The 27,620-nt window shown below is 37.7% G+C and overlaps 2 protein-coding genes across 9 annotated transcripts; one reads left to right on the top strand and one right to left on the bottom strand.

The window, feature by feature from the left end:
- The first annotated feature begins 608 nt into the window (after positions 1 to 608).
- Positions 609 to 7,441, top strand: LOC147506632 (uncharacterized). Of its 7 annotated transcripts, none has more exons than XM_086558718.1 (7): positions 609 to 744; positions 949 to 1,009; positions 2,188 to 2,253; positions 5,270 to 5,483; positions 5,567 to 5,659; positions 5,959 to 6,315; positions 7,214 to 7,441. In XM_086558718.1, the coding sequence occupies exons 4-6, from the start codon at positions 5,328 to 5,330 to the stop codon at positions 6,049 to 6,051; spliced, it is 342 nt and encodes a 113-aa protein (XP_086414844.1). In that variant the 5' UTR covers positions 609 to 744; positions 949 to 1,009; positions 2,188 to 2,253; positions 5,270 to 5,327; the 3' UTR covers positions 6,052 to 6,315; positions 7,214 to 7,441. The 7 variants fall into 7 exon arrangements, 6 of the variants coding, with proteins under 6 accessions (XP_086414844.1, XP_086414845.1, XP_086414842.1 ...); XR_015193845.1 differs by adding an exon at positions 5,771 to 5,877 and having other exon boundaries at positions 627 to 1,009; XM_086558719.1 differs by having other exon boundaries at positions 627 to 769.
- Positions 7,442 to 8,441: 1,000 nt separating this feature from the next.
- Positions 8,442 to 11,860, bottom strand: LOC147506631 (uncharacterized). Of its 2 annotated transcripts, XM_086558714.1 has the most exons (5): positions 11,691 to 11,860; positions 11,035 to 11,223; positions 10,820 to 10,932; positions 9,409 to 9,485; positions 8,442 to 8,818 (listed from the first exon to the last, which is right to left on the bottom strand). In XM_086558714.1, exons 2-5 carry the CDS (start codon positions 11,216 to 11,218, stop codon positions 8,551 to 8,553), a joined length of 642 nt encoding a protein of 213 aa, XP_086414840.1. In that variant the 5' UTR covers positions 11,219 to 11,223; positions 11,691 to 11,860; the 3' UTR covers positions 8,442 to 8,550. The 2 variants fall into 2 exon arrangements, with proteins under 2 accessions (XP_086414840.1, XP_086414841.1); XM_086558715.1 differs by lacking the exon at positions 11,691 to 11,860 and having other exon boundaries at positions 11,035 to 11,300.
- Positions 11,861 to 27,620: the final 15,760 nt, after the last annotated feature.

Here is a 27,620-nt window from a genome sequence, read left to right as displayed (position 1 = left end):
ACACCATATATTACTAGCCATGCAGCCCGACCTGTGGCCGGGTCTGTTATTCTTAAACCCATAGCACTTGGAAGTTTAACATATCCATATCCAATAAGTAATCCATATCCATATCCATATCTAGTAACTAATACATATCCATATCTATTAACTAATACATATCCATATCCATATCCAATAACTAATACATATCAATTAACTAATCCATTGTTTTTTAGAATTTGTTTTTTTTATCTCATGCGTATATTTGAAATAATGAAATAATGCGTAGCTTTGTTTTTTGTTTTAGCATAACACATGAAAGGACAATTTTAATTTATATTAAATTAGAGAGTAGGCCAAATTCAGGATTAGTTTGGTAAGAAGGCAAGTAATTATTTTTCAAATAGGGACTATTTTAAAAACTTTGCTGATGTGGCTCACTATGAGCATCTTGGGAGAAACGGATATTAATATAGGTAGGATGCAATGTACTTAATCATAAGATCATCCACTATTAATATAGCCAGCATATAAACAATAAATCATTAGCTATCAATATATATATATATATATTATTTATTCAAGTGGACTTTATTAGCTATATATGTGGCAAGTCCTGCCAAATGGCTATCGAAAAAAAAAAGGGTATCCAATTGCAGCGTTTTTCAAGAATTTCGTGGCAAATTGTTTTCCGCGCGTATTTGCTAAAACCCGCACAAATGTTTCATGGCGGCTTAATTTGATTTTCCAGAAAATATCACGGTCTCTTCCTCTCTCCGCTTCCTCCGTAGCTGCCGAACTTTCCCCACCTCTCTCTCTTTTTAAAATATTTATTTTTCTACCAATTCTGTTATTGAAACATTGTTTGGTAGTAGCAATGTCTCTATAGTTTTCTACCAATTTCCTCCATAGTTTTACATCTGACGTCTCTTTCTCTGATTTATAATTGTATTTTGGCTTTGGCAGGGAAACTTGAACTACCCAACTGGAAAAAGTGCTAAACCGGAAGCAACCCAACTCGAAAAAGGTGCTAACTACGTTTTGTTTGTTTCGTTTCGATGAATTTTATACTTGTAGAGAACAACATTTAAAATTTCTTCTCTGTTCTTCATTATTTTGGGGACGTTGTATTTACCGAATCTTGGAGGAAAAGGAGGTGGTTTTGAGATTTTTGAAAAAAAGGTTTGGAGCCATTGAGGGTTGTTGATGTATCTAGTTTAAGTTTGGTATGACTGTTATAACAAATGGATAGCATGATCTCCTTCTTCGTTGGAGACAAAAATTCATTTTAGTTTATCTAGAATGTGAGTTGGCCTGATATATAAAAGGAGATGTTCCTATACAGTTTTTTTCTTTGTAAAAGTAAGATTGTAGCCATGCTTGTATAAGTTGTATTGATAGGTTAGGGATTTGGTTCGTTTATAAAAAACATGTCCAGGTGATTGCAAGATCTCTAGATTCTAAAACAAGTATATATGGTTATAATATGAAATGATTATTATTATTATTTTGTCTTCCTATGACCTTTCTATTCAATATGGAAAAGAAGAAGGAACCTTTTTATGTCAGGAATATATGTGTGTGTATGCCTTTGACTCTGTATCTAGCATTGATAATTGAACTGTAGATAATGCTAGTGCAAACTGTATATATAAGTTTTTATTTGTTTTATAGGTCTCATGTCTTTCATCTTATTATTATTGTTGAAAGTTTTTTTTTCATGATTGAGTTTTTACGTGTTATTTACTTACTTCCTTATTCAATCAAGGAGCCAATTAAAAACAGGTTATCATTCAAAGGTATAGTAGTTCTCCTAGCGTTTGATGTGTAAGCATGCATAGCGAGGGATACACCTCAATAATTCCTCCAACTTCTTGTTTTCCTATTGCATAAATTCTGGGTTGACCACTCGCTTCTTGAGAAGTATTTTTTCTTTCTTTTATGTTTGCTAATCAGTTTGGATAATGTTGTTCGTGTTTACGAAATCTTCAATATATATTTTTCTTACTTTTCCTAGCTAGGAGCTGAGCTACAGTTGTTTATATGAAGTTTGATATGTTTTAATTTATATATATGTATCATTGTTGGTATGTGAAGCACGTTATAAGCATAGTCTTGAAGTACTTCTTTATTGGTAGTCTTTAAACATCTCGCTTTTGCTAAAGTTGAGGCTCTTAATAGATTCAAATTTCGTTTTATTTGCAGGAATAAAAACGTTTGCTAAAGACCAAGTGCTCCTCTTTTGCTGAAGACCAAGCTCTCCTGTTTTAGGTAAGTCAATTTTTTAACATATATTTTTCGTGTTTCTTTTTTAATTGATAGAAAAAAAATTGGGTTTTGTTGTGTTAGTTCCATTTTATTTAATAGTTCCATTAGCATTATTTGCTGATGTAATGGGTTGATTGTCAATGGGTTGTATAAACATTTTAAAGCATGAATTAGATAACTAGGATGTTACAAGGTAAAAGAGCGGATAAAAAATTTAGGATGTTACAAGGAGAACTAGGATTTTAATCTACTTGATATTTTTATTCTTCTAAAGGTGACTATGTATTAATCATAAAGAATATTTCCTAATGGTTGAAGGAAGGACTAAAAGATAGGAAAATTGCATTGCTTAATTCTTTCTTTATTTCAAAGAATTTCTAGTAAGGAGGAAGCATTAATGTGCACTTGAGCCAAACTAATCCCATTGTACATGCCTTCTTAGACTGTTTAGGTAATGAAAATTGTACCTATTGTTACTCTACTATTGGATAGTTTTGGACTTGAAATCAGTATCTGTCTTGATAACTGCTTTTAACAGAAGCAAAACTATGTTAATTATTTTTTATTACCTTTTGTCGATAGGCACAAATATGGACAAAAATTTGATGAATATGCCGCATAGGCCTGAATATGTACAAGGCCTTAGAGATTTTATTGTGCTTGCCAAAATTCATTTGGACAAGAAAAGCCGATGTCGATGTCAGTGCAATAAGTGCAATAATAGGTACTACTTGCACATCAATGAAGTAAATGATCATTTATTTAGTTCAGGTATCGACAAAGATTACACTCGATGGGTACATCACGATGAACCTTTTGAAGTAGTAAGTGATGATGATGATGACGATGATGATGGTTTGGGTGGTGAAAGTGGACTCTATCGTGGGGTAGAGGAGATGCTCACAGATTTAAAACCAAGTCATATAGGTATTTCGCAGCCGGAAGTGCATCATTCAGAACCATTTATTGATCCTAATACAAGAGATATCAATTCAAAACCATTTGATAAACTCTTGTTTGATGCCCGTCAGCCTCTGTATCTGGGTTGCGAGAAATTTAGTACATTGGATTTTCTCGTGAAGTTGTTTCATCTAAAGATAATTAATTGCTGGAGCAATAAATCATTTAATATGGTTCTCAAGTTTAAGGCTGCATTACCAGTTGGTGAAACACTCCTAAAGTCTCATTATGAGGCCAAGGTGTTATTACGGGACTTGGGACTTGGTTTTGTATCTATACATGCATTTGTGCATCATTGTATGCTCTTTTGGAAGGAAGACAAAGATCTCGAAAGTTGTCGGGTTTGTGGTGAACCAAGGTACAAAATTAATGAAGGCAAGGGTAAAAAAATACCATAGAAAGTTTTGAGACACTTTCCACTTGAGCCTAGGCTGCAGAGATTGTTTATGTCGAGAATGACTGCAGAAGACATGAGATGGCACAAAGAAAAACGAGTTAAGGAGGACAATGTACTAAGGCATCCTGCAGATTCAAAAGTCTGGGAAGATTTTGACAAGGAGCATCAGTCCTTTGCTAGTGATCCTCGCAATGTTCGACTTGGCCTTGCAAGTGATGGGTTTAACCCTTTTGGAGACATGAGCAATGCCTACAACATGTGGCCAGTAATGCTTATACCGTACAATATGCCACCTTGGAAATATATGAAAGAGTCGTTCATTTTCATATCTCTTCTTATACTTGAACGTACAAAACCTTGAAATGAAATTGATGTCTATTTACAACCGTTGATAGAAGAACTAATTGATTTGTGGGAAAATGGGTGGAGACATGATGTCGCGATGAAGCAGATGTTTGTAATGCGTGCAACAATGTTGTGGACTATAAATGACTTTCCAGCATATGGGAATTTGTCTGGTTGGTCCAAAATGGCTTGTCCTAATTGTAACAAGGATACATTTTCTTTGTATTTGAAGAACGGACAGAAGCAATGTTACATGCACCACAGTCGGTTTTTGAAGCCAAGGCATCCTTTGAGAAAACGTCTTAAGCAATTACCTGGTGGAATTAGTGGGAACAAGTCTGAACCCAAGAAGTTAACTAAGGAAGATATATGTTTACAACTTGAGCATGTTAAATAACAAATATTTCGAAAAAATCCAAATAACAAAAAAAAAATTGAAAACGGAGCGAGATTGAGTATAATTGGACAATGAAGAGCAAATTTTTTCTTTACCGTATTGAGAACCATTGAGCTGCATCACAACCTTGGTGTCATGCACATTGAAAAGAATATTTGTGAGAGTGTTTTGGCAACATTATTACATCTAGAGAAAACAAAAGATACAGTAAAAGCTCAAATCTATTGGGTATTAGGCCAGAGTTACATTTGATTCAGAGAGGTAATAAATTTGTTATGCCTCCTGCTTGTTATACGATGTCACTTGCTGAGAGAAAGAGTTTCTGTAAATGGTTGAAAACAGTAAAGTTTACTAATGGCTATGCATCGAATATCTCTCGATGTGTCAATGTCAAAGACAACAAAGTATATGGAATGAAGAGTCATGATTGCCATGTACTTTTACAAAGAATTCTCCCGGTTGCACTATGTGGTTTATTGGCTAGTGATGTATCCATTGCATTAATCGAGTTGGGTTTGTTTTTCTAAGAGTTATTTTGCAAGACATTAAAATTGGAAATACTGGAGAAATTAGAAAAAGACATTGATGTGATATTTTGTAAGCTTGAGTTAATATTTCCACCAACATTCTTTGATGTCATGGTCCACCTAGCAATCCATTTGCCTCATGAAGCGATGCTAGCTTGGCGGACCTGTGCACTATCGCTAGATGTATCCAATTGAAAGGTGATGTTTGTTTGCTATAACTTAATTTTTTTAATATTTTTGATAACTACTTGGAATTCACTAATCCTATAATCTTAAAATAGGTTTTTGAAAATGTTAAGCAGTATGTTTGTAATAGAGCACACCCAGAAGGTTCAATTGTTAAAGCCTATATTGACTCTGAATGCCTAACGTTCTGTTCAATGTATCTTCAAGATATCGAAACACGCTTTAATCGTGAAGAACGAAATTATGATGGTGATTGTGCGAAACAATGCAAAGGGATCACTTTAAAGATTTCAGGTGTAAGCTTCACACACATTATGAGAAGCTTCCAAACAATATAAACAAACGTGAATGCCAATTCAACAGTGTTTCACAAGAGGCTTGGGAGAGTTGGTGTGATTTTTGGGAGACTGAAAAGTTCATGGTAACTAAGAATCATCTATTGTTGTTTTGTTTTGATAATTGGTGCATTTATAATTAATACAAAATGTATTTGTTTGTATACAGAATGTTAGTACCAAAAACAAGTATGGTCACTCGTGGTTAACAACTGGCCACCGTGGTGGTTCAAAGTCTTTTATGCGGATTCGAGCTGACATGGTATAACCATCTGCTTAGTACTTTAATGATGGACATTTTTTTGTCTGTGGTTGTTTCCGTATTGTTTCCGTACTAAGATATTAATATGTTCCTCTTTGGAAATCGTACAAGCTGATCCCGAGAGCCAACAAGAGCCTAGTCAGATAGAATTATATAAAACACCCATTATAGTGAGAAGAAAGGCTGGATTTCTCGCCAAGCAGAAGAAAACTATATATGTAATTAACTTGTCTTATCTATTTGTATGCTAAGTTTTGGTATTTATTTTATATTAATTTTTTATCTAACTAATACTACAGGAGAGAATGCGTGAACTCAAATCTCAGCCTCCAGAAGAAGGCTCCAGTTCATTGACAGATCAAGATATATTTAACAAAGTATTGGGTGTATGACCCGGAGGTCGATCATAGAGGCCTTGGTCATGGACATGCTGCTTCATCAAGCAGAGTTGGAGGTGGATTTGTGAATGCAGAGATGGAACAACTAAGGAGGAGGGCAACAGATGCAGAAAACCAGCTCGAGGAGTTATATAATGTAACACAAGAGAGGATGGATGCCCAACAACAAACAATGAATGCCCAACAAGCAAGAATCGATGAGCAACAACATGCATTGGACTTTCTTATGTTGAAGTTCTAGGGTGGTCCTTGATTGTGGTATGAACTCCCAACTTTTGCTCCCTTTTATCATTTCTGATAAGTAGATATTGTTCATATACTATTGGAGTCTTGCATGTCTATTGGGGTCTGATTGTGCTAAGGGGAGGTGTTGTTTCAGCAAGGGGGGAGGTGAATGAGTGCAATGGACGTGTGTGTGGGAAGTTAAGACAGTACTATAGATTATAGATTACTTCAAATGTAATAATAGATCATGGTTTGTAGATTTTATTCTAAATGTAATGGAATAATTTAAGTTGTGTAGGAATTCTTGTTATTTGAATGAGGGTAGTTTGCATTTCTCATTAGTGATGCTGGCTGTGTGAAGGTGGGGTGTGGGACTGGGTGTGTGTGTATCTGTTTGTTTGAGAGGGTGAGGTCGGGGTGCTGCAGTTGTTTGTTGGATTTTAAGAGTTGGAGGGAGGGAATGATGCAAGTTAAGGCTGCTGAAATTATTGATTGGACGGTGTTAGCAGAAATAGATACACACCTATACCATATGCTTGGCCAAAATTTTCTTTTGCACGTATAGTAGATATGGTCTGTACCTAAAAAAAACCAGCTCACGCCAATCACTGCTACGCAGTTGTTCAAGGAGACATAGTCTACTGTTTAGAAATAGATAATACATGGTGTTGTAGTCTCCCCAGGATAGCTGCACTGGTCTGATTTCCTGCTGCATTTTGCCATAGTTTGTCAAATTTAGATTCCAGTGAACTACATTAAAAAGATAGTATTTTATGTCTATTTTGTAATTAATCCTCTTTTGTTGCATTTGGATATCGGAGTCAGAAGTTATGGTATGGCCTGGTCAAAACTGAAATGTAGCCATATATTTTGTTGGCATGTGTCAGAATAACGAGTTAATGGGTACTATTTATCTTTCTTTTTTTTGCAGGTTCAGGAGTGAGCGGTTAGCAATATATAGAAGGAGCTATTGGTGGGTCTGACTAGTAGAAACTAAGTTTTTCTTTTGTTTGTGAATTGGACAAATTGATCTTTTTGACTTGGCGCAAAAGCTTAGATGTAGGATGTAGTATATTTCCCTTTCATGCTTACCGGTACGGTTTAAGACTGGATAAATGACATTTGGAATATTGTTAGTTAAAGTTTATGTTTCTTTGTATCTATCTAGTAGGTTAAAAATGTAGTAAAAATGCAGGTACATGTGGCACCTATATGATTGAACAAAAGCAGGGAAAAAAATCAGAAAGCTACATAAAATTTTAAGAACTTTTAGCAACGTTTTGGACTGTCACAGAAAGCCTGCTTTTAATGACAACAAAAAGCATAGGAAATAATAAACTTATAACAACGTTAAAAAACGTAGCCAAAACTATTTTATATTTCAAAACATCATACAATTTACAACGATGGCAAACGTTGTTGATATATCATCTTTTGCTACATACACAAATACGTGGACTAAAGGTGACCTCTAGCGACGATTTCAAACATTGTAAACCAATCCCAAGAGACGAAGTTTAAGACTTTATTTGACAGTAAAAACACGTAGTTATTGCTAACAGTAAAGCAACGTTTGGCATAACGTCGCAACTAATTAAGTTTTTGCCACGGTTCAAAATGCAAATGGGAACTAGTGTTTGCGATGAATTTATCAACAATGGCGACATTAAAAAACGTGCCAAGAGGTGGACTTATATTGACGATCAAATTTTGTCGGTTTAGATCATTTGCGACTATATCATTTGCCATTGGTGACGATTAGAAACGATTTTTTACGTCCCTAAAAATCTATTTTGTTGTAGTTCTATGGGTGATGATACTAGAGGTCTCGGGTGCAAACCCCATCACATCAATGGGTTACTGATCTCGTTTGAAAATAGGCTTGCCAAAAAAACAAAAACTTTAACAAATTACTTCCTCAACCAAAATGGCGTGTCGTCATCCTCGTTGTTTGGAACTCAATGTTGGTGGGGGTTTTGTGACCATGAAGAAGATATCGTATACAAGCTGCATCACTACTGTTTGTTCATAAAATCTACAAATTGTGTTTTGACACGTGGAAGCATCAAGACCTGGCCTAATGTGATTCAAATGGCTAATTTGCTCTGATTGTTTAGATTAGCAGTATGAACTTCGATATACACAAACCAGGTAAGACATGTCTGTTACTCTTTATTGTCAATCAAAGTTTAGTGTATGTCCTCAGTCAAATATACATCACCACAAAACGAAATATATAGATACTTTTGGAAATGTCACCTTCAACTACTAGACGTCCCTCTTTTCAGAAAAAAAGTCTTTTGAAGAATTATTAAAAGACTCATGCAGGACGTCCATCTTTGCAGATAACAAGGCTTTTGAAGAATTATTAAAAGACTCATGCAGGATAAGCATAAAAAGGCACAAAAAAAGAATTTTAACAGATATTTTTATATAAGAATCAAGAACCGATTTCACTTCATTCAGTGCGTGGCTCCCTTTGTCAGCTGAGAAGGGTTTTCCATTCTGTTTTGCTAATTCTGCTTCCTGTATGCACCTGTAAACATTGATAAATAGTTAGAGGAAAAAGGGGAGGGGGCACCTTACAGTATCAAAGTTAATACCCACTTCTGAAGGAAATTCATGCCATTGAAGGCTAAGCTTATTTGCTTGAAAGGTTTTCCTTGGAAACTTGACCTAGAAGTCTAGAACATGGCAAGTTGAACTAAAATAAAGCATGTTGTAACGGAGCAAATTAAGTTAAAACTTTGCTCCCAGTGGAAAACGTATCAGACTTTAACCTACATTTGCAATTTTGGGAAGGAATTCGGAGGAAGAACATATGGACCTCCATACTTCATTTCAAAACCCATCCCTATTCCTAGTCAAGTTTAATTACATGGCAAATTTTACTGGCAAACAAGCACAACCTTCTGTCGAAGAAAAAAAATACTATTTCTTTTTCACCCTCTACCAAGCCTAAAAAAAAATCATAATTGTATGAAGAAAAAAAAATCAAATGACACGCCTTAAAAGATCTGAAGAACAAATAGATAGTTCTACATGCTAGCATACATATAATTAACGGGCGGGGAACTTATGCTTTGATCAGGAAAGAACGAAAGAAGTTATGGAATTTCAACAAACCTCAGTTCAGTACGCATCTTCTTCATCTCCTCCTGAAGCTTCTCAGTCTCACGTTGCATATGAGTGAAATGGTGTTCCTGCAGTATATAATAAGTGCTTCTTCAATTCAAGTTTAACTTTAGACTATAAGTTAATCAATTATCAAAATCATAATGTACCAAAAAAAAAAACGTAGTGATAGTTAATCAGATTTGAAACATTATTAAAGACATACTAGCTACTACAAAAAAAAAAGAATAACAAAGTCGTGTACACAGAGCAAAACGAAAGTACAAATGCAATGCATAAAGTAAAATTTTATTATTGCTAATGAAAGAGAAAAGTTTTGGGAGAAAATAGAGTACGGCTTAATTAGTTTTGGTCTTCTCTCACACAATTTAAATTTGAAAATTAGTCCATTTACAATATGGAAAACCTCAAGAAAATTTGGGTCATGGGATTAAGGTGGGCAAAGTACTGTCCCACCTATCTAATGACTCATTTGGAACTCTAACCCATAACATAGTACACAACGTCACAGTCTGTACAGGCACTTCACATAAAACAGTAACTCGTAGTTTAAGATGGCTATTGTAATCAAAATATAAATCCCGTAAACAAAGCCATGAGGAACACCAAAAGGCCTACAACACTGAAGATCTTAGTAATTTAGTACATGACTATTTTGCACATATTTCTGCATACCAGACCTGGAAAAGGCCCTAAATTACTATTGTTATTCAGTACCATACCACCCCAATTGGTAGCCAAGTAGATACTGATGGCTCTTCAAGAGCTAATCTAGGGATACCTGGTTGGGTGTGACGAACGGAACAGATGAGAGAGGTGGAAACACAAGTGACAACTCAGATTTAGAACATCAATATCAAGTCCTTTCTTCTTGACATGGAATCGCCTTAGATAAACCATTAATTGTAGTAAACAGGTATACAATGCTAGGTACTAGTAAAGAAAGGGAAGAAAAAAAAACGGAAAAGAACACATTTGAAGCACATAAGAGATTTCAAGCTCACTTTTCATGGTCCGTGTTCTACTTCTCCTCTAACTTTTCCATTTGACTTAAATAAAATTTCAAGCTCACTTGGCCAAAAAAAAAAACGAGCACATAAGAGATTAATTTTGCTGCTTCCAGTAATTAAGTTCTTGCAGGTCAAGCTTGTATATGCACAACATGACTATTTCCTAACAATGGAAACCTGAGTTTGTACTCAACTGCGCGCTCAAGTCCTCTCTTTGCTCTAAACTCTAAAGCACGAAGTAATGCAATGGCATATCTTCATATTTCAGTTTAAAATATTTATGCTTTTTGAACCATCGATGACAATCTAGAGAAACGTTTCCTAGAGTACGTAGAGAACTTATTAACCATAAAACGGCCCGGATTGAAGAAAAGTTAATTGAAAAGTCGTACCTTTTGCTTTTCCGATTTTAGAAATGACAAAACCGTACTCTCCAAGCTTTCTTGCTTTTTCCAGAGTTTGATCATATTCGCGGAACCCTCTTCTCCTTGTTGGGAAGGAACTCCTAGTTAAATAAATTGTACGTGCATAAGAGATCAAGTACTTCATCAATCATCATCATTATATTATAATCATGTAAGAATGAACAAAAAAAAAAAGTACTAACCAGAGCTAAAGTATCGAAAAGGAGTGTGTGCATTCCATCCTCCTGAGGAATTAACCAGAAACCTTGAAGACAATGCGTTACCATGGCGGCATAAGATATGATTTGCAGCAGATGAATTGGTACTGGAAGCTAGTTGATGCTTCACTATTCGCTTACATGACAAGCTAATCTCCATCATCCTCATTATGTCTGTTTACACATGCAAACAATAATAAGAAAAAGATAATATGGAAGAAACAAAACTCTATGCTTCAACTACTAATATTCATCAATTCTGCTCATGCTTTACATCCCACAGCTCTCATTCTCAGTTGTACTCCTCCTAAGTGCCTCCATGTGGCACCTCTTAATAAAATAAAATCAGACACACGTACCTCCTGAGTTACCTAATAACCTTAAGCGCCATGTTTTTTCTTACCAACTTACCCTTGGTGGTGGTCTATTTTGCAATTTTAATAAATTCTAATTGGTCTTTTTCACATGTTTTAAAAAAAAAACACCAAATAATAATAAAATAAAACCCTTCCTCAAACTCAAAAGAAAAATACTCTCCTGCCATGCGGCAACCAAAATTAATTAACCTTAATCTTTGCTATTCTATTTTTGATAAAAATAAATAAAATAAAATAAAACCAGGGAAATAAAGAAAAGAATACCTTTAGTGCGGAAATATGAGATTTACTATAAACAAAGACTTTCCAAAACTGAATCCAAAAGTAGACAAGTAGTATTTACCACACAAACTAATGAGGAACTTAAATAGTAGAATCCGCTTAAAATTCAAGGAATTCATGTCCTTGTCATACAAGTATTTGTACTTGTTTCATGTTTCGTGATACTTCGATATCTCTACAACCGTTGTTACAAGATTTGATCTTGTAACATGTTATCTCAGATGGGTTCGAGATTCTACAACCGAGATGTGTTGATGTGTGCCTCGATATCTCACCGTGATGAATACTTCGTGTGATGTGTGTGTGGTGAGATACTTCGAGATGTGTGTGTGGTACAGAGATTGAATCTCGTGTCCCGGTTATAGAGGAACCGGACTCTTCAGAGATACTAAAACACTTTCAATATATGCCAAAATCTAAGGTGGCGCAGGTTTCTGGTCCACTCAGTTACATTAGTTTTGGAAAGTTTTGCAAATAGGGTAAAAACGTAATTGAAACACTGCGAAATTATAGATTTTTATTATCGCGCTCATCTAACTCACAAGGCACACAAACCCTTGTCAATCAACAGAACGAAGAAGAAAAAACCAAGAGGGAAAATGTAAAACTTAATAAATTGTTGTTGCCGCTGTGTTGTCATCTTATTCAAGAATGTAAGGTTGTTCTTTTGCAAAGGTAACACGCACATTGAATTGGGTGTCTCTTTTTGCCGAATTTCCAATTTTTCCGAAATCCGACCTGAAATTGGTCTGGCTTTGGGTGTAGTTTTCATAGGCCGATTTTCCGATTTTCGAAAATTTCGAAAAAAAATTGGATCGGATTCGGATATAACTCTAAAAACCGATCCGATCCGAAAGTTCCGATATATAGCCGATCTGAAATTTTCGATATTATTGCCAATTTATTCCGAAAATATATACTTCTCTTACTATCCACTTGATTAGATCTTGATCAGATCTCGACCGTTGATTCATTTTCTAGTTTTTTACTTCCAAAAATAAAACAAAAACATAACCTAGCCGTTATTTCCCCACTTGAATTGGACCACTCCACTGTCATTACACCGTCTGCCATAACAACAATGATATGAAAAAAAATGTCATTGAGTCATACAATGACTTCCAAACCAATTCAAAAGCCAAATTCCAATAGATAGAATGTTATGTAAAGCTACTTAGAGTCCAAGACCATAATCCATTATTCATGCAGACACTTTACACTTCAATTTCTACACACGAAAAAAGATTGAAACATTACAAATACCCAAACCTCAACAGAATGCAATGCTTGTTGTTGGTGGTTGAATGCTATTTTTCTCATTTTTTCTTGGATCACTTGTTTGAATGAAAATGGATTTTCTCAGTAAACAAGTGCGTATTGCTGTTAGTATATTGGTGTTGTGGACATGGTTTTCTCTCCCTACAATGAACATTGGCGTATGATATTCCAAAAATAATTGAAAGTAAAGAGATCTTAGAAAATTTACCAAGTATTCTGAAATTTCCGAAAGTTCCGAAATTGGAAATATATTTTGAATCCGAAAAAAAATTGGATCGGATTTGGCTAGCATATTAGGTTCCGAAAAAAATTTGGAAAAATTCCGAAGGAGGTTAATCCAATCCGATCCGATCCGAAGTCACCCCTAGTTAATACCAATACCAATCGATTCCCCACCACACAGATAGTTTGTATTTGAACACGATTCAACTCCAATTCATAATCTAAATATTCCCTACAACCAAACTAACATGCCCAACTCGTTAAACAACTATTAACAACATATAATAATGTAAAACTGTAAAAGCAAACCACAACACAAAGATATACCGTGGTTCGGCCAATGGTGCCTACTTCCACAAGAGCTAGTCCTTTTATAAAGTGGGAAGGAAAATTACAATCACTCCTCTCTCTTTACAGGGTTGTATATCTGTAAATGTTATCTCTCAATCTTGATAGATTTCAAGATAGGGTTTTCTCTGACTTTTTTGTGCTATCTCTCGTGTGTTTTCTAAGTGTTAGGTTTTTCCAAAAACCCCAACCCTTATTGCAAACTTGCGGACCACAAACATAGAATTCTCTGAAAAATAGGCATGGGCGCGGGACGCGCCTCGGGCAAGACCAAGTCGAAGCGCGGGTCGCGCTAAAGTGCGTGGAGGTCAACCAAGGCATGAGCGCGGGTCGCGCCTTGAGCAAGCATATTCTGAGCGCGGGTCGCGCTCAGGCTTATGCACGCAAGCATAACACCTTTTCTCCTCATGTGAGGGATAACGCCAACAATCTCCCCCTCTCGAACAGTGAGGGGGGATACCTCCATACAATTTCCAAATCAACAAGAGGAGTCTGCTACCATTCCGGCGGTAGCACAACAAATATTAAACTTACCTTTCGGTAAGACTTTAGTCATCATATCCGACCCGTTCTTGTCGGTATGGATCTTATCAATACACAAATGCTTGTCTTCGAGTACTTCTCTAATCTAATGATAACGCACATGTATGTGTTTGGATCTAGAACGAAAGCTCGGATTTTTGCTCAAATGGATGGCGCTCTGACTATCACATAGAACTACGATACAAACTGTTTTTGCTTTAGCCCTAGTTCGTCGAAGAACCTCTTCATCCATAGCATCTCTTTACAACACTCAGTGGCTGCAATATACTTGGCTTCTGTAGTGGAGAGGGCAACACACTTTTACAACTTAGATTGCCAAGAAACTACTCCCCCTGCAAAAGTAACTAGATAACCTGAGGTGGACTTCATCGAGTCAATATCACCTGCCATGTCTGCATCAGTGTAGCCTTCAAGTAAGGGTTTACTTCCACCAAAGCACAAACACAATTTGGAAGTGCCCTTGAGATATCTCAATATCCACTTAACACCTTCCCAATGCTCCTTCCCCGGATTTGACAAAAATCGACTTACAACACCAATGGCGAAAGCAATATCCGATCTTGTACACACCAAGCTGCCAACTGCAGATGCATAAGGAATCATTTCCATCTGACTCTGCTCATGCTCACCTTTTGGACACATCTCTTTGGTCATGCGGAACTGGCCACCAAGCGGACAACTGATTGGCTTCGCTTGATCTATGTTGAATCACTTCAATACCTTCTCAATGTAGCTTTCTTGAGAAAGCCACAACTTCCTACTCTTTCTGTCACGAGTGATCCGCATCCCAACTATCTGCTTTGCTTGACCCAAATCCTTCATCTCAAAAGATTTACTCAAGTCTTTCTTTAGCTTGGATATCTTGTTGATATTTGGGCCAACTATCAACATATCATCCACATACAACAAGAGCACTATGAAATCCCCATTTGGAAATTTCTGAACAAACACACAATGATCGGAAGCAGACTTCTTGTATCCTTGCTTCGCCATAAAGGAATCACACTTTATGTACCACTGTCTCGGTGCTTGCTTCAACCCATACAAGCTCTTTATCAGCTTGCATACTAGGTGTTCCTTGCCTTTGACCTCAAACCCCTCTGGCTGGTCCATGTAGACATCTTCTTCAAAATCATCATCATTCAAATTAGGAATTAAATCAAATATGCTCATATTCTTAACATATTTCCTATTAATATGACATAATCTACAATGCTAATATTAACAGAATAAGAAATCATGTAAGTAGACATATAAGATTATTAAGATCAACAACATCCAATTCGGTCCATATAACTAACAATCTCCACCTTGGACTAAAACTGGTCTAACCGAACCATCAGCTTTGTCCCACCAGTCAGGCATGAATAGGGCCAATCCTAAGGACCATCCATGGTACCCTCATAGATGTCTCACCCAAGGTTGATATTGTATCCAATCTTAGCCATCACTTAGCCTAAACCTCAGTTGGACCTCATCTAAGGTGTGGGGTTCTATATCAATAGAAGTGTAGCTCCATTACTACTAGATGTGGGATCAACAAACTTCATTATCTCCTTATATGCATATCCCTTACCAACAAAAACACCAACCTTGGTGATCATATATATACAAAAGAGAAATTAATCTCAAACAATTATATATCTAGTTAATGAAAAAACTTTCAATGCATGTTAACCAACACCCAATGCCACAACATATTGACTAGATAAATAACTATAACATATAGACTTAGGTTTTAAATTTCCTTTAAATTAAAAACCCTAGCATGTAATTCTATGTTTTAATTCATCTCACAATATAAACCAAAAAATTTCAGAGATTTGGTAAGGAATGTGATACCTATCCAATTGAAAAATCGGATTACCACGTTTCGCCATTCGATGAGAAATTGGCCAATAAAGAACTATAAAATTGAATCAGTTCTAGACGAATTAGACTTCACACCATACACCGTTGGAAACATCTCTGAGTTATCTTTCTAACGCAAAAAGCGGATTCTAAATCCGATTATCGAGCAAAACGTTATATCTGTTTTCGTCAACTGTCCCACCATTCCAAATTTCGAACTATTTCTTCTTTTTCGATAAACTCCAAATCTCAAAATTGTTGCGACAAAACCACCAATATAGCAGTATCTTGATGCACTGATTCCACCATCAGGTCCCTAGGACCGTCGTAATCCGAACTCAAGTAATGATTTGGACTTCCCAGCAACAAATCGATGCCTAGCAGCATTTGTTGCAACCAGAGAAGCATAGTTTGATGAGATTCACAAAAGGAGTTTCCAGTAGTTGAACCAACTAATTTTACTCACTACAACGGGTCCTTCAACTCTTAATAATGGCATCTTTGGGAACACCATTGAGCCCTCAGTAACAGCATATATATACTTCAACATCAGAACAGTCAATACTCCTAAGATAATCAAAAAGCCATCCTCACATGCAGGCAATGTTGAATGAAGATATGTGATCTCCTCGTCACCAAAGGGGTTCTTTCGAAAGAATAAATCAAACACGGCACATTCGAGGTGTTTGCCGTTTCTCCAATAGGCATAAGCCATAGTAAACTGATAAAGATTGGTGAGAAGAGGTGTCACCATAGGATTGGTTGGTCCTTTTGTATTAAGTCCCTCTTCCACCACAACCAATCCTCCATTCTCTTTCACCATCGCTCTGCCTACCTCATAATCGCCTTAACCCATAAACGAAAACTAGGAAACAAGCCTTATTCTTTCTTCGTATTCATTGTTCAAACAACCTTAAAATTATTGGAATATAATTTCTGCAAGAAGAACAAACTGTGAATATAAAGAAGGCTGGCTGAGGCACGAATCAAAATGCTTTCTTTAAGGTTGTTTCGCGTCTGTTCCTCTTTATGCAGACAAAGCGTGTCAACCTCCAGGATACAACAGTCAGTTATACTCTCCTTTGTTTACTGCAGATAAACCAAAGAAGAAAAGGAAGAACCACGATACTGATCTTATGATTGTCCAAAATGTAGTTTAGAAAGTAGTTTTATAGATACTGTATAGGCTGCTGGTAGAGGCGGTTTTTGTAGAGACAAGAAATGTGGAGCACTAGTAGATCCGCTTTTGTAGGGAACTGCTTCAGTTTCCCTATAGGGATTGGAGTCTACTAGTATACTACGTTTTAGAAAACAGGTTTACCAAAAAGAAGATAAGGGATCAAAGAGCCCAAGCCCAAGTTCACCTCTTGTTTTATTCAAAATAACACAACACATCGTCATACATATGGAGGAAGTAGTGGATATTGTAGGAGGAGAAGATAAAATGGTGTGGACTGTTTGCTTGAGAGGAAACTATAGCTTGAAGGACACATATGAGAACATAAGGAGTTTAAGGCAAAGAACAATCTGGCATCAGTTAGTGTGGTTCACCAACAGAATACCTAGACATGCTTTCATTACTTGGTTAATTAGCATTAAAGGGTGGGCTAAAAACTAAAAGAGCATAAGGTAGTTGCTACATACCTTTGTGTGTTAGGTTGGCGACACAAGGAGACAGAGGATCATCTGTTTTTTTTTTAATGTTCTTTTGCACATGATACATATGGGCCAAACTATTAAGGTATGCAAGATATGATAGAGTGAGGCATATCAATTGGCACCTGGAAATAGCATAGTTACTCAAAATCAGTGCAGGAAAAAGAGGGAAGCAAGATGCTATCAGATTATTGCTGAATGGGTTTGTCTATCAAGTGTGGATGGAAATAAATTCAAGAATCTTTCAGAACAAATACAATAGTGCAGACCACATCATCTAGAGAGTGCTACAAGATGTAAAGATAAAGCTACACTCATTGAACTTAAAAATGGAACAAGGTGCAGAACTGCAAGATTTCATGACAAGATGGAATTTTAATATAAAGGTGAGCACAAGAGAAATTAAGTTATGCAAATAGGAAATAATAGAAAGAGGAGTTTTCATTTTGAACACTGATGGCACACTTCAAGGAGATGCAAGAGGATGGGCTGCTGCTATAAGAGATGACAGTGGGGTGGTAATTGCAGCTGCAAATGGCAAGTCTTACTATCACATCATTGTTATGATTGAATTGCAGGCGGTGGAACAAGGCATGGAACTGGCAAGGAAGTACAATATAACAAGGCTGGCAGCACAAACAGATTCCAGCAATGCAGTATCTTTCCTACAGAGCGGAGTTCAGCACCCATGGGTAGCAAAAAAGATGATGCGGCCAGAGCATTGGAGATATGAAGACACAAATGGAGCTTTTCTCTATGAGTCATATATTCAGAGAAGCTAATAGGTTAGCGGATGCTTTAGCATCACATATCCCAAATGTAAACTGGATTGAAGTAATTTAATGTCTAGTTCCTTCTCAGAGGAACTTAGGAGTATTGTAACTGAGGATGCATCAGGAAAAGAGTATGAAAGAGTGTAACAAGTAGGGGACCTCTACAAAAATCTCGCTTACCTACACACAAAAAAAATGCTTGGTTTATGAGGGTATTTTGATGTTTCATAGTTCTAGTGACACTTGAGTGGTTCCATATTTCAGCTTGTTCTGTTTAATATTGCCCCGCTTCCTATGCCCCCATCATAAGAAGCACCGCACTAAGCCTAATTTTAGTGTCCCCTTGATTGGTAATAGTATAATTTATGTGGATTGGTGTGTATGCATATCTCTTGTTGTCTTGCTGCCACATTTATCATATCATTCACTTTCTATTAACACAAACACAACAAAGCTTTTCGTTTTCTACAAATTCTCTCTGGGATTGACCTGTTCGTGGCAACTATTTTTTTTTTACGATAGCTTGCGTTTGCACCGGGGTTATATTAGTCAATTAATTAGATTAGTTTAATTTCCAATCAAGTTTTTGGCGCTACTGCTGGAAATTGCAGTAGTGCAATTGAGTTTTAAGGTGTTAATGGTTGCAGGTTTAGGTAAAGAGAAAAAAATAGAGTGTACAGGTTTCGAACTTAGGAAGAGAAGACCGAAACCAAGTTAGTTTCAAACTTAATCTCTTTAGAATGAGGAATTTTGGGTACCAAGTTAGTTTGCCTGTTTTGAGATCAACATATTTACTAGAATGCTGGACTCAAGTGAACGTATTAATTAACTTATGAACATCATTTACAAATAATGGACTTTCCAATTATGAAATCTAACCCAGTGAATTACAACGTAACACATCCATTTTTTTTTATTATTATAATAGCTTTAGTTTGGTTTACATTTAATTTACTTGCCAATATTTTTCCTTGCGAAATCAATATTGTTCAAAAAGATGCCTCATAGAGAATTTTGAATTTCTTTCACTAACATATACCTAGTCTGTATTATAATTTTTGGACATCCCCTATTATTCATTAGTTCATGACTTCATTTGAATCAGCTTTGTTACACACAAGACCTCGACAAAATTAAGCAGTCGAGAATATTTTAGGACAAGCAAGATAAAATTGTCATCCCAGCTTCATCTCTTTAAAATCGAGCTCGGTCTAATTATGCATAAGGCTTATAATATATCGAGCAGGTTTGTGCACTTGCTTAGCATCGTTCCTAGATTATTCACGTTTTTTTTTGTCTATATTTTAAAAGCATAAGATCAATTAATTGTTTATCATGTTCCCTCCTATTGTAAATTGGATTCTTCAATTCTTAAAAAAAAATAGAACACAAGATGCTGCACAATGTAGCAACTACTTCAAGCATGTGAACTTCTTTTTTCCTTAATAAGGTGCATTGGAACTCAAATATGTAGTTTATTTCCTTCCTAAGCTTTCTCTTTGCCTAATTTTTCAAGTATGTAGTTGATTTCTTCATGCCTACATGACTATTTTGTGTTTTGACATTAGTACTCAAGTTGAAAAAGTGCTTCATGCATCATAAAAAATAAAGTAATAGTCCTTAATATCGAACTATATATGGTACACCACATTCGGAATTCAGATGTAGATGAAGTCGACGTCCTCAATTACACGGTGTCTCAGGGAAGCAAAACTAGGAAATGGCCTTGAGAATTCAAAAGAAGTACACGGTCATTGTTCTTAAATCATATCATGTGAAGAAGTTTAGAAAGATGAGAACTCAATTGGCAGAAGTTTACAAGCCGATCAAGTTCATTATTCAGAAGATGAGCTTATTTAGTAGCCATGTATAGATATCCAATTGATGCATTATTTTATGTCTGTAAAAAACTATTATTTTACTGCATAATTACTTGAACACAAAAATCTAATGTAGTATTTTTCCTGTAATCTTTGGAGTATCTAACTTCATAATACAAAGTATAATAAAGTGAGATATATTTGAATTGGTGAATTATAGAGTGTCACTAACTAGCAAAAAAATTATAATTTTCAATCATAGAACTGGACTTCCTAAGACAAAACAAAACATCTCAAAAAAATTCAGGGATTGGAATTCAATCAATTCATGTGATATAACGTTACAATGTGAATGTCGCTATGTTATTCCCAATGCCACAACGTAACCCAACTGCAACATGCTATGAATGATAGCTTATTATTCACCACATGTTGAGTCATTAAGAACAATCTACTGCAACAAAACAAATGGCACACATCAAATTCCAGGTTGCATCTTATTTGTTTAATTTGATGTTATATGCTTATTGCCAAATATTAGAGCATCCCATTTGTAGTTATTTATCTTAATGATTAAGTAAATGCTATGGATATTTAACAAATATCTAATATTTCTTTATTTCTACTCATAGATGGCTCCGCATTAATAGGGGGGTTGAAAAAATTTGGGGAGAAAGTCTGCGATTAGGCACACCTCTATACAACTTCCAATTATGAAACATAAGGGAGGGGCCGGGCTATCGAGTGGAGAGGGTCGGCGGTTAAAATAACCCATACTAGTATTTAAAATTTAAGATGGTGGTCAGCGCTGAGAAAAGGCGAATTGTGTCTATCATTAGCTACTCGTACTGTCATGTTTGAGGTGGTGGAGTAGGGGCCTCGCTTGTTGAGATCTTTTTCTTCTCTAAGCGCACTTTTCATATCATGAAATTTGTTTCAATAATTGGGAACGTAAAAAAATTGAGTATTTCACTTTGGTCCATCGTATGTGTACCCAAAATTGTGTTACCGTGTCTTTGAGGATAGGATAATAAAGATTGGCTTGGTTGCTAGTATAGTTTTATATATGAAGTGGCTCGGTATTACATTAAACTCATCCCCACAGTAGTTATCTTTTGTAAGGGTGTTCATGGGTCGGTTTCGGTTCGGTTTTTATCGGTTTAAGTTCTATTTTTAATGGTTTCTATCAGGTTTGGGTCTTTCGGTTTATTTTTTTATATTTAGAAACTTCGGATCCATACCCAATAATTAAGTTGGTTCCGGTTTGGGTTTCGGTTCCTTCTTGGGTTATACATTATTATTGCTAAAATTACTTTTTAACTCATGTAATCGATATTACAGTTGGTTTTTAGTGCAATAATAATATTTGTCACCGATATTTTTGTCCTCTCAAAAGAAGTAATGGTCATTTAGCGACTGTTAAGCCAAAGTGAGTGCTTTATCATAAGCCCTCCAAGATACAAGTCCCAAAATACAACACAAAACCACCAAGTCACCCTTTAAAAGTAGATTTAGTCAATGAATCTATAGTATGTACTATGTAGTATCCAGCACGTCCCATCTTCGAAGCCAGTGGGGCCTTCCTTCCTCTAACTCCGTTATCATCTCTGTTGCACTAGCTCCATGTCTAGCAGCACAGTCTACAGCCATATTCACTTCCCTCCAAGTTGAGGTGAGATAAATTTGTTGCATCTTAGATTTACACTTGTTCCACCTAGGAGTGGCGAACCAAGACAGCCTATTATGTCCGAAAGCATGTACATCATCCGTGGAATTAGATTCTACCCAAAGTATATACCAACCCCTTTGTACTACTAGTTCAATGCACTCTATGATGGCTAACACCTCATCCATGAAGTTGGTCTGGTTGACAATGTTTCTACCCATCACCAACTTAAACTGACCCATGTAGTCTCTGTATACGACTCCCACACTCGCCTGACCTAGATTACCTCTTGGAGAGCCATCCACATTTGGCTTGGGTGGAAGACCCTAGCTTCTTAGAATGATTTCATCGGTTAAGCTCGACATAGACTTTGTGGACTTTGTTGGCAGTGAGCATTTTCTGACATGTTTGTGAACTTGGCCTGCAATCATCATGATATATACACTATATTTCTATGTTTCCACAGAACCACAATGCCGCTAACCAATGCCACGTGCCATAGTTACTTAATGATACCATTCTTAGAAGCTGATGTTGCTTTCCCTTCTTGAAGAGAAAAGAAATGATTTGTAGTAATACCAATTTTTTGAGCCACCCGGCCATCCCCACAAGTTTTTGGCGATATCACATTCCCATAGAATATGATGGAGAGATTCTTCTTTTGCACACCCATAGTAGCATTTAGAAGCCAATTTAACACCTCTTAGCATAACTGCATCATCCGTAATTGCACCTTTAGAGCACAGTTTCCAAGTCATGGCAAAGATGTTAGGATGGATAGCAGGATCCCAGACCATAGAAGCCCAATTGACTTAAGGTTTCTTTGTTATGATCAATTCAAATGTTGACGCAACACTGAACAGTCCTTTGGAATTCGGTAGCTACACTATTGAATCTTGTACTTAAGCATCTAGCACAGGCAAGTGATCCAAGTTGATTCAAAATACCGTCATAAAATTACTGACGCCAATATGGCGTCATAAATTTTTGTGACGCAAATTGTGACGCCAAATAGGCATTACAAAAAAGTTGTTTTGGTGTAGTGCATGGAAGCTGTCATCATTTTATAGATTGGGATTCAATGAAGAGTATATATTTTTTATGCACATAGTAGAATTTAGTCTTGGGTCTTCAGGGTTTGGTAATGTTTACAAGAGGAGGCTTAAAACCGGTCAAACGGTTGTGGTTGAAAGGATTGGGGTTGGCAGCCTGAACTAATTGTGCTTTTCCATCAGAGGAGATATTGTGAATGATTCGCCATTACAATATTGTGAAATTGTTGTTTGGCTGCATGGGTGAAGGTGATAGAACTTTGATTGACTACATGGAGAATGGAAGCTTGTAGGAGTTTTGCATGGGGACAAAGGTGAGGTGTTGCTGGATTGGCCTAAGAGGTTACAATCGGTGGAGCAGCCAGCCCAGGGACTAAAATATCTTCATCAAACAATATTATTTTGAATGAAATTTTTTGCCTTCGCGTTGCAGATTTTGGACTAGCAAAGGTGTTTAACCGTGTTGTAACCTTGTCAAAAAGAGGCTTGCAACATGACACTTTAGATAGAAACCATGTAAATCCAAAATTCGTCCGACGAAAGCTGTCCAATGTTTTGCAGTTATCGGGAAAAACAAGTCTTACTATTTGGTCAAAAGAAACTGTCCAATGTTATCTTCACAGAAAAGTGGAGTTTGTGGTCTACATTGTCTGATTACATCTCATAAACGTAATAGTTATTCTGTCGGTTTGTTTTTCAAATGCAAATGGAAGTGGCTGGTGGGACCTTAGTCACCAGAACGCTGAGCGGGAGCGGGAGCGGAAGCGGGAGCGTAAGAGCGCCTAACTTGAGAAGCTCTGTGTTTCAGAGCGCCTTGAGAGCGGTGTATATAATATACAAATAATACACATATTTGTAAAACAAAGTAGTAAACAAAATTATTCAAACAAAGTAAAGCTTAGATATTCAAAATGAAAAGAAATATAGTTACAAAAATAGAAAAAGAAAATAAACATATGAAATTTCTTAGTCCAGATTACTACCAACTCATTATCTTTAGTTCTTTATTATTTTTTTTAATATAGAATATCCAACTCTACTCTCTTCTCTCCTTCCTCTCTTTGTTTTCCAAAACACAAAGCCGGTCATGTAAACCCGGTGAACACACACACGCCAAGCTTGATTTTTTATCATCTCTCGACCCAAATACTACTCCTTTCAACTGAAACTTCTTGTAGATAGACCTAAAATAAGTTTTAAGGTAGTTCTCAATTTTTTTTGTTGAAGGAAAGAGGCAATTTTCGTTGAGATTTCGGAGAGCGCGGTTGCAAAAATTGAGAGCGCGGTTTTGAAAATCTCAGAGTGCGGTTTTAAAAATCTCAGAGCGGGGTTTTATGAGGGATTGGCACTTAAACTGCGAGAGCGAGGTTTTAGAGCGGGAGCGGTAGGCACTTCACACGGTTTGTGTGACTAAGGGTGGGACTGCGACATGGAAGGGGTGAAGAAGTTGGCTGTGGAGGGTATGGGTCTATGGGAGCCACAACGAATTTGGGTGGATTGGAGTGGCATTGATTGTGAATTAACACAACTTCTCTCCCCTCGAAAAGGGAAAAGAGAAAAGTTGTAAATGCGTGTTTTAGTTCACCTTTACATACAAGGAGGGAGAGGGAGAATGGGATTGAATAGAGTAAAGACCGAGTTCGTTGTTGTGCGAACTGCCTACGTATCTTCTCTTGATTTTGGGGGAGAGAAGAATCAGGTCTGATGTAGTTCCAGCGGAGGGTATTTATAGCGGTTGAGCGTGAAGATCTGCGCTACACTTGTACTGACGAGTACAGATGTGTGGTCGAGATCAGGAATGCGTGTAAGATTGGTGGTGGTAGGAAGTCCGCAATGATGGGGAGTGGTTGGGTTGTGTCAGTACGGCTCTGGTAATTATTGCATTTGGATAATGGATGATGTATCTAGGTGGAACGTTTTGCGTGAGGGTGTGCGAGTTGAGCTACTCTGGAGCAAGCTCGGAGGACGAATACCTTAGATCGGGTGTGCGAGCTGATGATATGAGTCGCTATGAAGCGAGCTGCGGACATGAGGTCGGTGCGATATTTATAATTGTGCTGGACACGTGTGTGGTATTCATTGGATGTGAATACTACTCTCTCACACATCCCCCTCTCAGTAGGTCGCTTTGTACAGCAAAGCGATCTGCTGAGAGAGAACGATAGCACGTGTTTAGCACATGTGAGGAAGCGAGTAATTGTGAATGGACATAGTAACTGCCTCGTTTTACAGAGTTTGTGATGGGTTTCGATTGAGTTCGTTCCGGACGAACTGCCTACGTATCAAGCTCTCTCTGGGGAAACTGAATCAAGTCAAACGTAGTTTATGTAGGGATGATTTGGTGTGGTTGGGGAGAGTGGAGCTGTCTTGAGCTCGTTGGAGAGATGTTCTCTGAGTGACCGTTTGGTAGGTCGGGTGACGTTTCAGTAGATTAAGTGGTCGCTCCAACGTTGAGTTGCTCCTTGGTTTAGATAAAGTGACTGTTTGGTAGGTCAGGTGGCGTTTCTGTAAGCCGAATGATCGTGTGGTAGGTCGGTTGGTGCTTCAGTAGACTGAGTGGCCACTCCATCGCTAAGTTGCTCCTTGTTTTAGATGGAGTGACCGTTTGGTAGGCCCCAAGAGAGCGTAGGTCAAGGGACCTGTTAGCGTAAGAAAGCGTGCTGCTCATGGAGAGCGTTCTCGCTGAGTTGATCCTAGAGGTGTAGGTCATCAACTAGCAGGAACTGGAGAGGCTATGGAGTCTGGTAGCTCAAGAGAGCGTAGGTCAAGAGACCTGTTAGCTAAAGAAAGCGTATTGCTCACGGAGAGCGTGTTAGCTTAAGAAAGCGTATGGCTCATGAAGAGCGTTCTCACTGAGTTGATCCTAGAAGTATAGGTCCTCAACTAGTGAGAATTGGAGAGGCTATGGAGCCTATGAGCTCAAGAGAGCATGCTGCTCGCGGAGAGCGTATTAGCTTAAGAAAACGTATGGCTCACGGAGAGCGTTCTCACTGAGTTGATCCTAGAAGTATAGGTCCTCAACTAGTGAGAATTGGAGAGGCTATAGAGCCTATGAGCTCAAGAGATTGTGTTGCTCGCGAAGAGCGTATTAGCTTAAGAAAGAGTGTTGCTCCTGGAGATCGTGTTGCCCGCTGAGAGCGTATTAGCTTAAGAAAGAGTGTTGCTCCTGGAGATCGTGTTGCCCGCTGAGAGCGTGTTAGCTTAAGAAAGTGTATGGCTTATGGAGAGCGTTCTCACTAAGTTGATCCTAGAAGTATATGTCCCCAACTAGTGAGAATTGGAAAGGCTATGGAGCCTATGAGCCCAAGAGAGCGTGCTGCTCGCGGAGAGCGTATTAGCTTAAGAAAGCGTGTTGCTCCTGGAGATCGTGTTTTCCGCTGAAAGCGTGTTAGCTTAAGAAAGCGTATGGCTCACGGAGAGCGTTCTCACTGAATCCTAGAAGTATAGGTCCTCAACTAGTGAGAATTGGAGAGGCTATGGAGTCTATGAGCCCAAGAGAGCGTGCTGCTCGCGGAGAGTGTATTAGCTTAAGAAAACGTATGGCTCACGGAGAGCGTTCTCACTGAGTTGATCCTAGAAGTATAGGTCCTCAACTAGTGAGAATTAAAGAGGCTATGGAACTTATGAGCTCAAGAGAGCGTGCTGCTCGTGGAGGACATATTAGCTTAAGAAAGCGTGTTGCTCCTGGAGATCGTGTTGCCCGCTGAGAGTGTGTTAGCTTAAGAAAATGTATGGCTCACGGAGAGCGTTCTCACTGAGTTGATCCTAGAAGTATAGGTCCTCAACTAGTGAGAATTGGAGAGGCTATAGAGCCTATGAGCTCAAGAGAGCGTTTTGTGCTTGAGCATGTTTGAACTCCTGAGAGTGTTTTGTTCTGTAGAGAACGAGCTGTGAGTTGTTTCCTCATGTTGAACTGCTATAGAAGATGAAGCGACCTCAGCGGAGATGGTCTCGAGTGATTGTTTCTCGATCGGAGGAATGGAGATCTTGGCAACAGGAGTTGGTGCGACCTCTGGGGTCTTGACAACAAGAGCGGAGGCGACCTCTGGGGTCTTGCCAACAGGAGCTGGGGTGACCTCTGGGGTTTTGATAACAGGAGCTGGGGCGACCTCTGGGGTCTTGATAACAGAAGCGGAGGTGACCTCTGGGGTCTTGACAATAGGAGCGGAGACTACCTCTGGGGTCTTGTCAACAGGAGAGAAGTGGTGACGCTATGTAGCGTTTGAGCTCGAGTGAGCGTTATATTCAGCTGGGTGTTGTGACCCGAGTGAGTCTGTGGGCATCTTGCTTTGGAGATCGTCGTCAATAGCTAGCTTTGAATTGGCGTGACTATAGTTAGCCCCAGTTTTGGAGCTTCATTGACCTGTAAAAATGCGAACTAGCACCAAAGAGTTAGTACGAACTAACAGTAGTAATTTTGAAGATGCATGGATCATAATAACATAATTGAACTTGTTTAGATGGCAACAATGAGCCTCAGTCCGGAGATGGTTTTGGCTAGCCCCTAGTGTGTATTGGAGCTTGATTGACATGCACTAGATCGAACTAATATCCAAAAGAAATTAGAACAAAAAACTGTTAATTTGGAAACTTTTCCCGTCGGAGCATGGTAATGTGCCCGTTCATTGTGCCTAGTTGACCGACTAAACTCTGGATTTGAGCTTCGAGGCTTTCCATGCTTCGTGGGCTTGATAATTTTTCTT

This window comes from Coptis chinensis, chromosome 4 (assembly GCF_015680905.1).
Source record: "Coptis chinensis isolate HL-2020 chromosome 4, ASM1568090v1, whole genome shotgun sequence".
In the NCBI taxonomy this organism is placed as follows: Eukaryota; Viridiplantae; Streptophyta; class Magnoliopsida; order Ranunculales; family Ranunculaceae; genus Coptis; species Coptis chinensis.
Note: the sequence above shows the minus strand (reverse complement) of the source record. Positions and strands in the feature narration are given on the sequence as shown.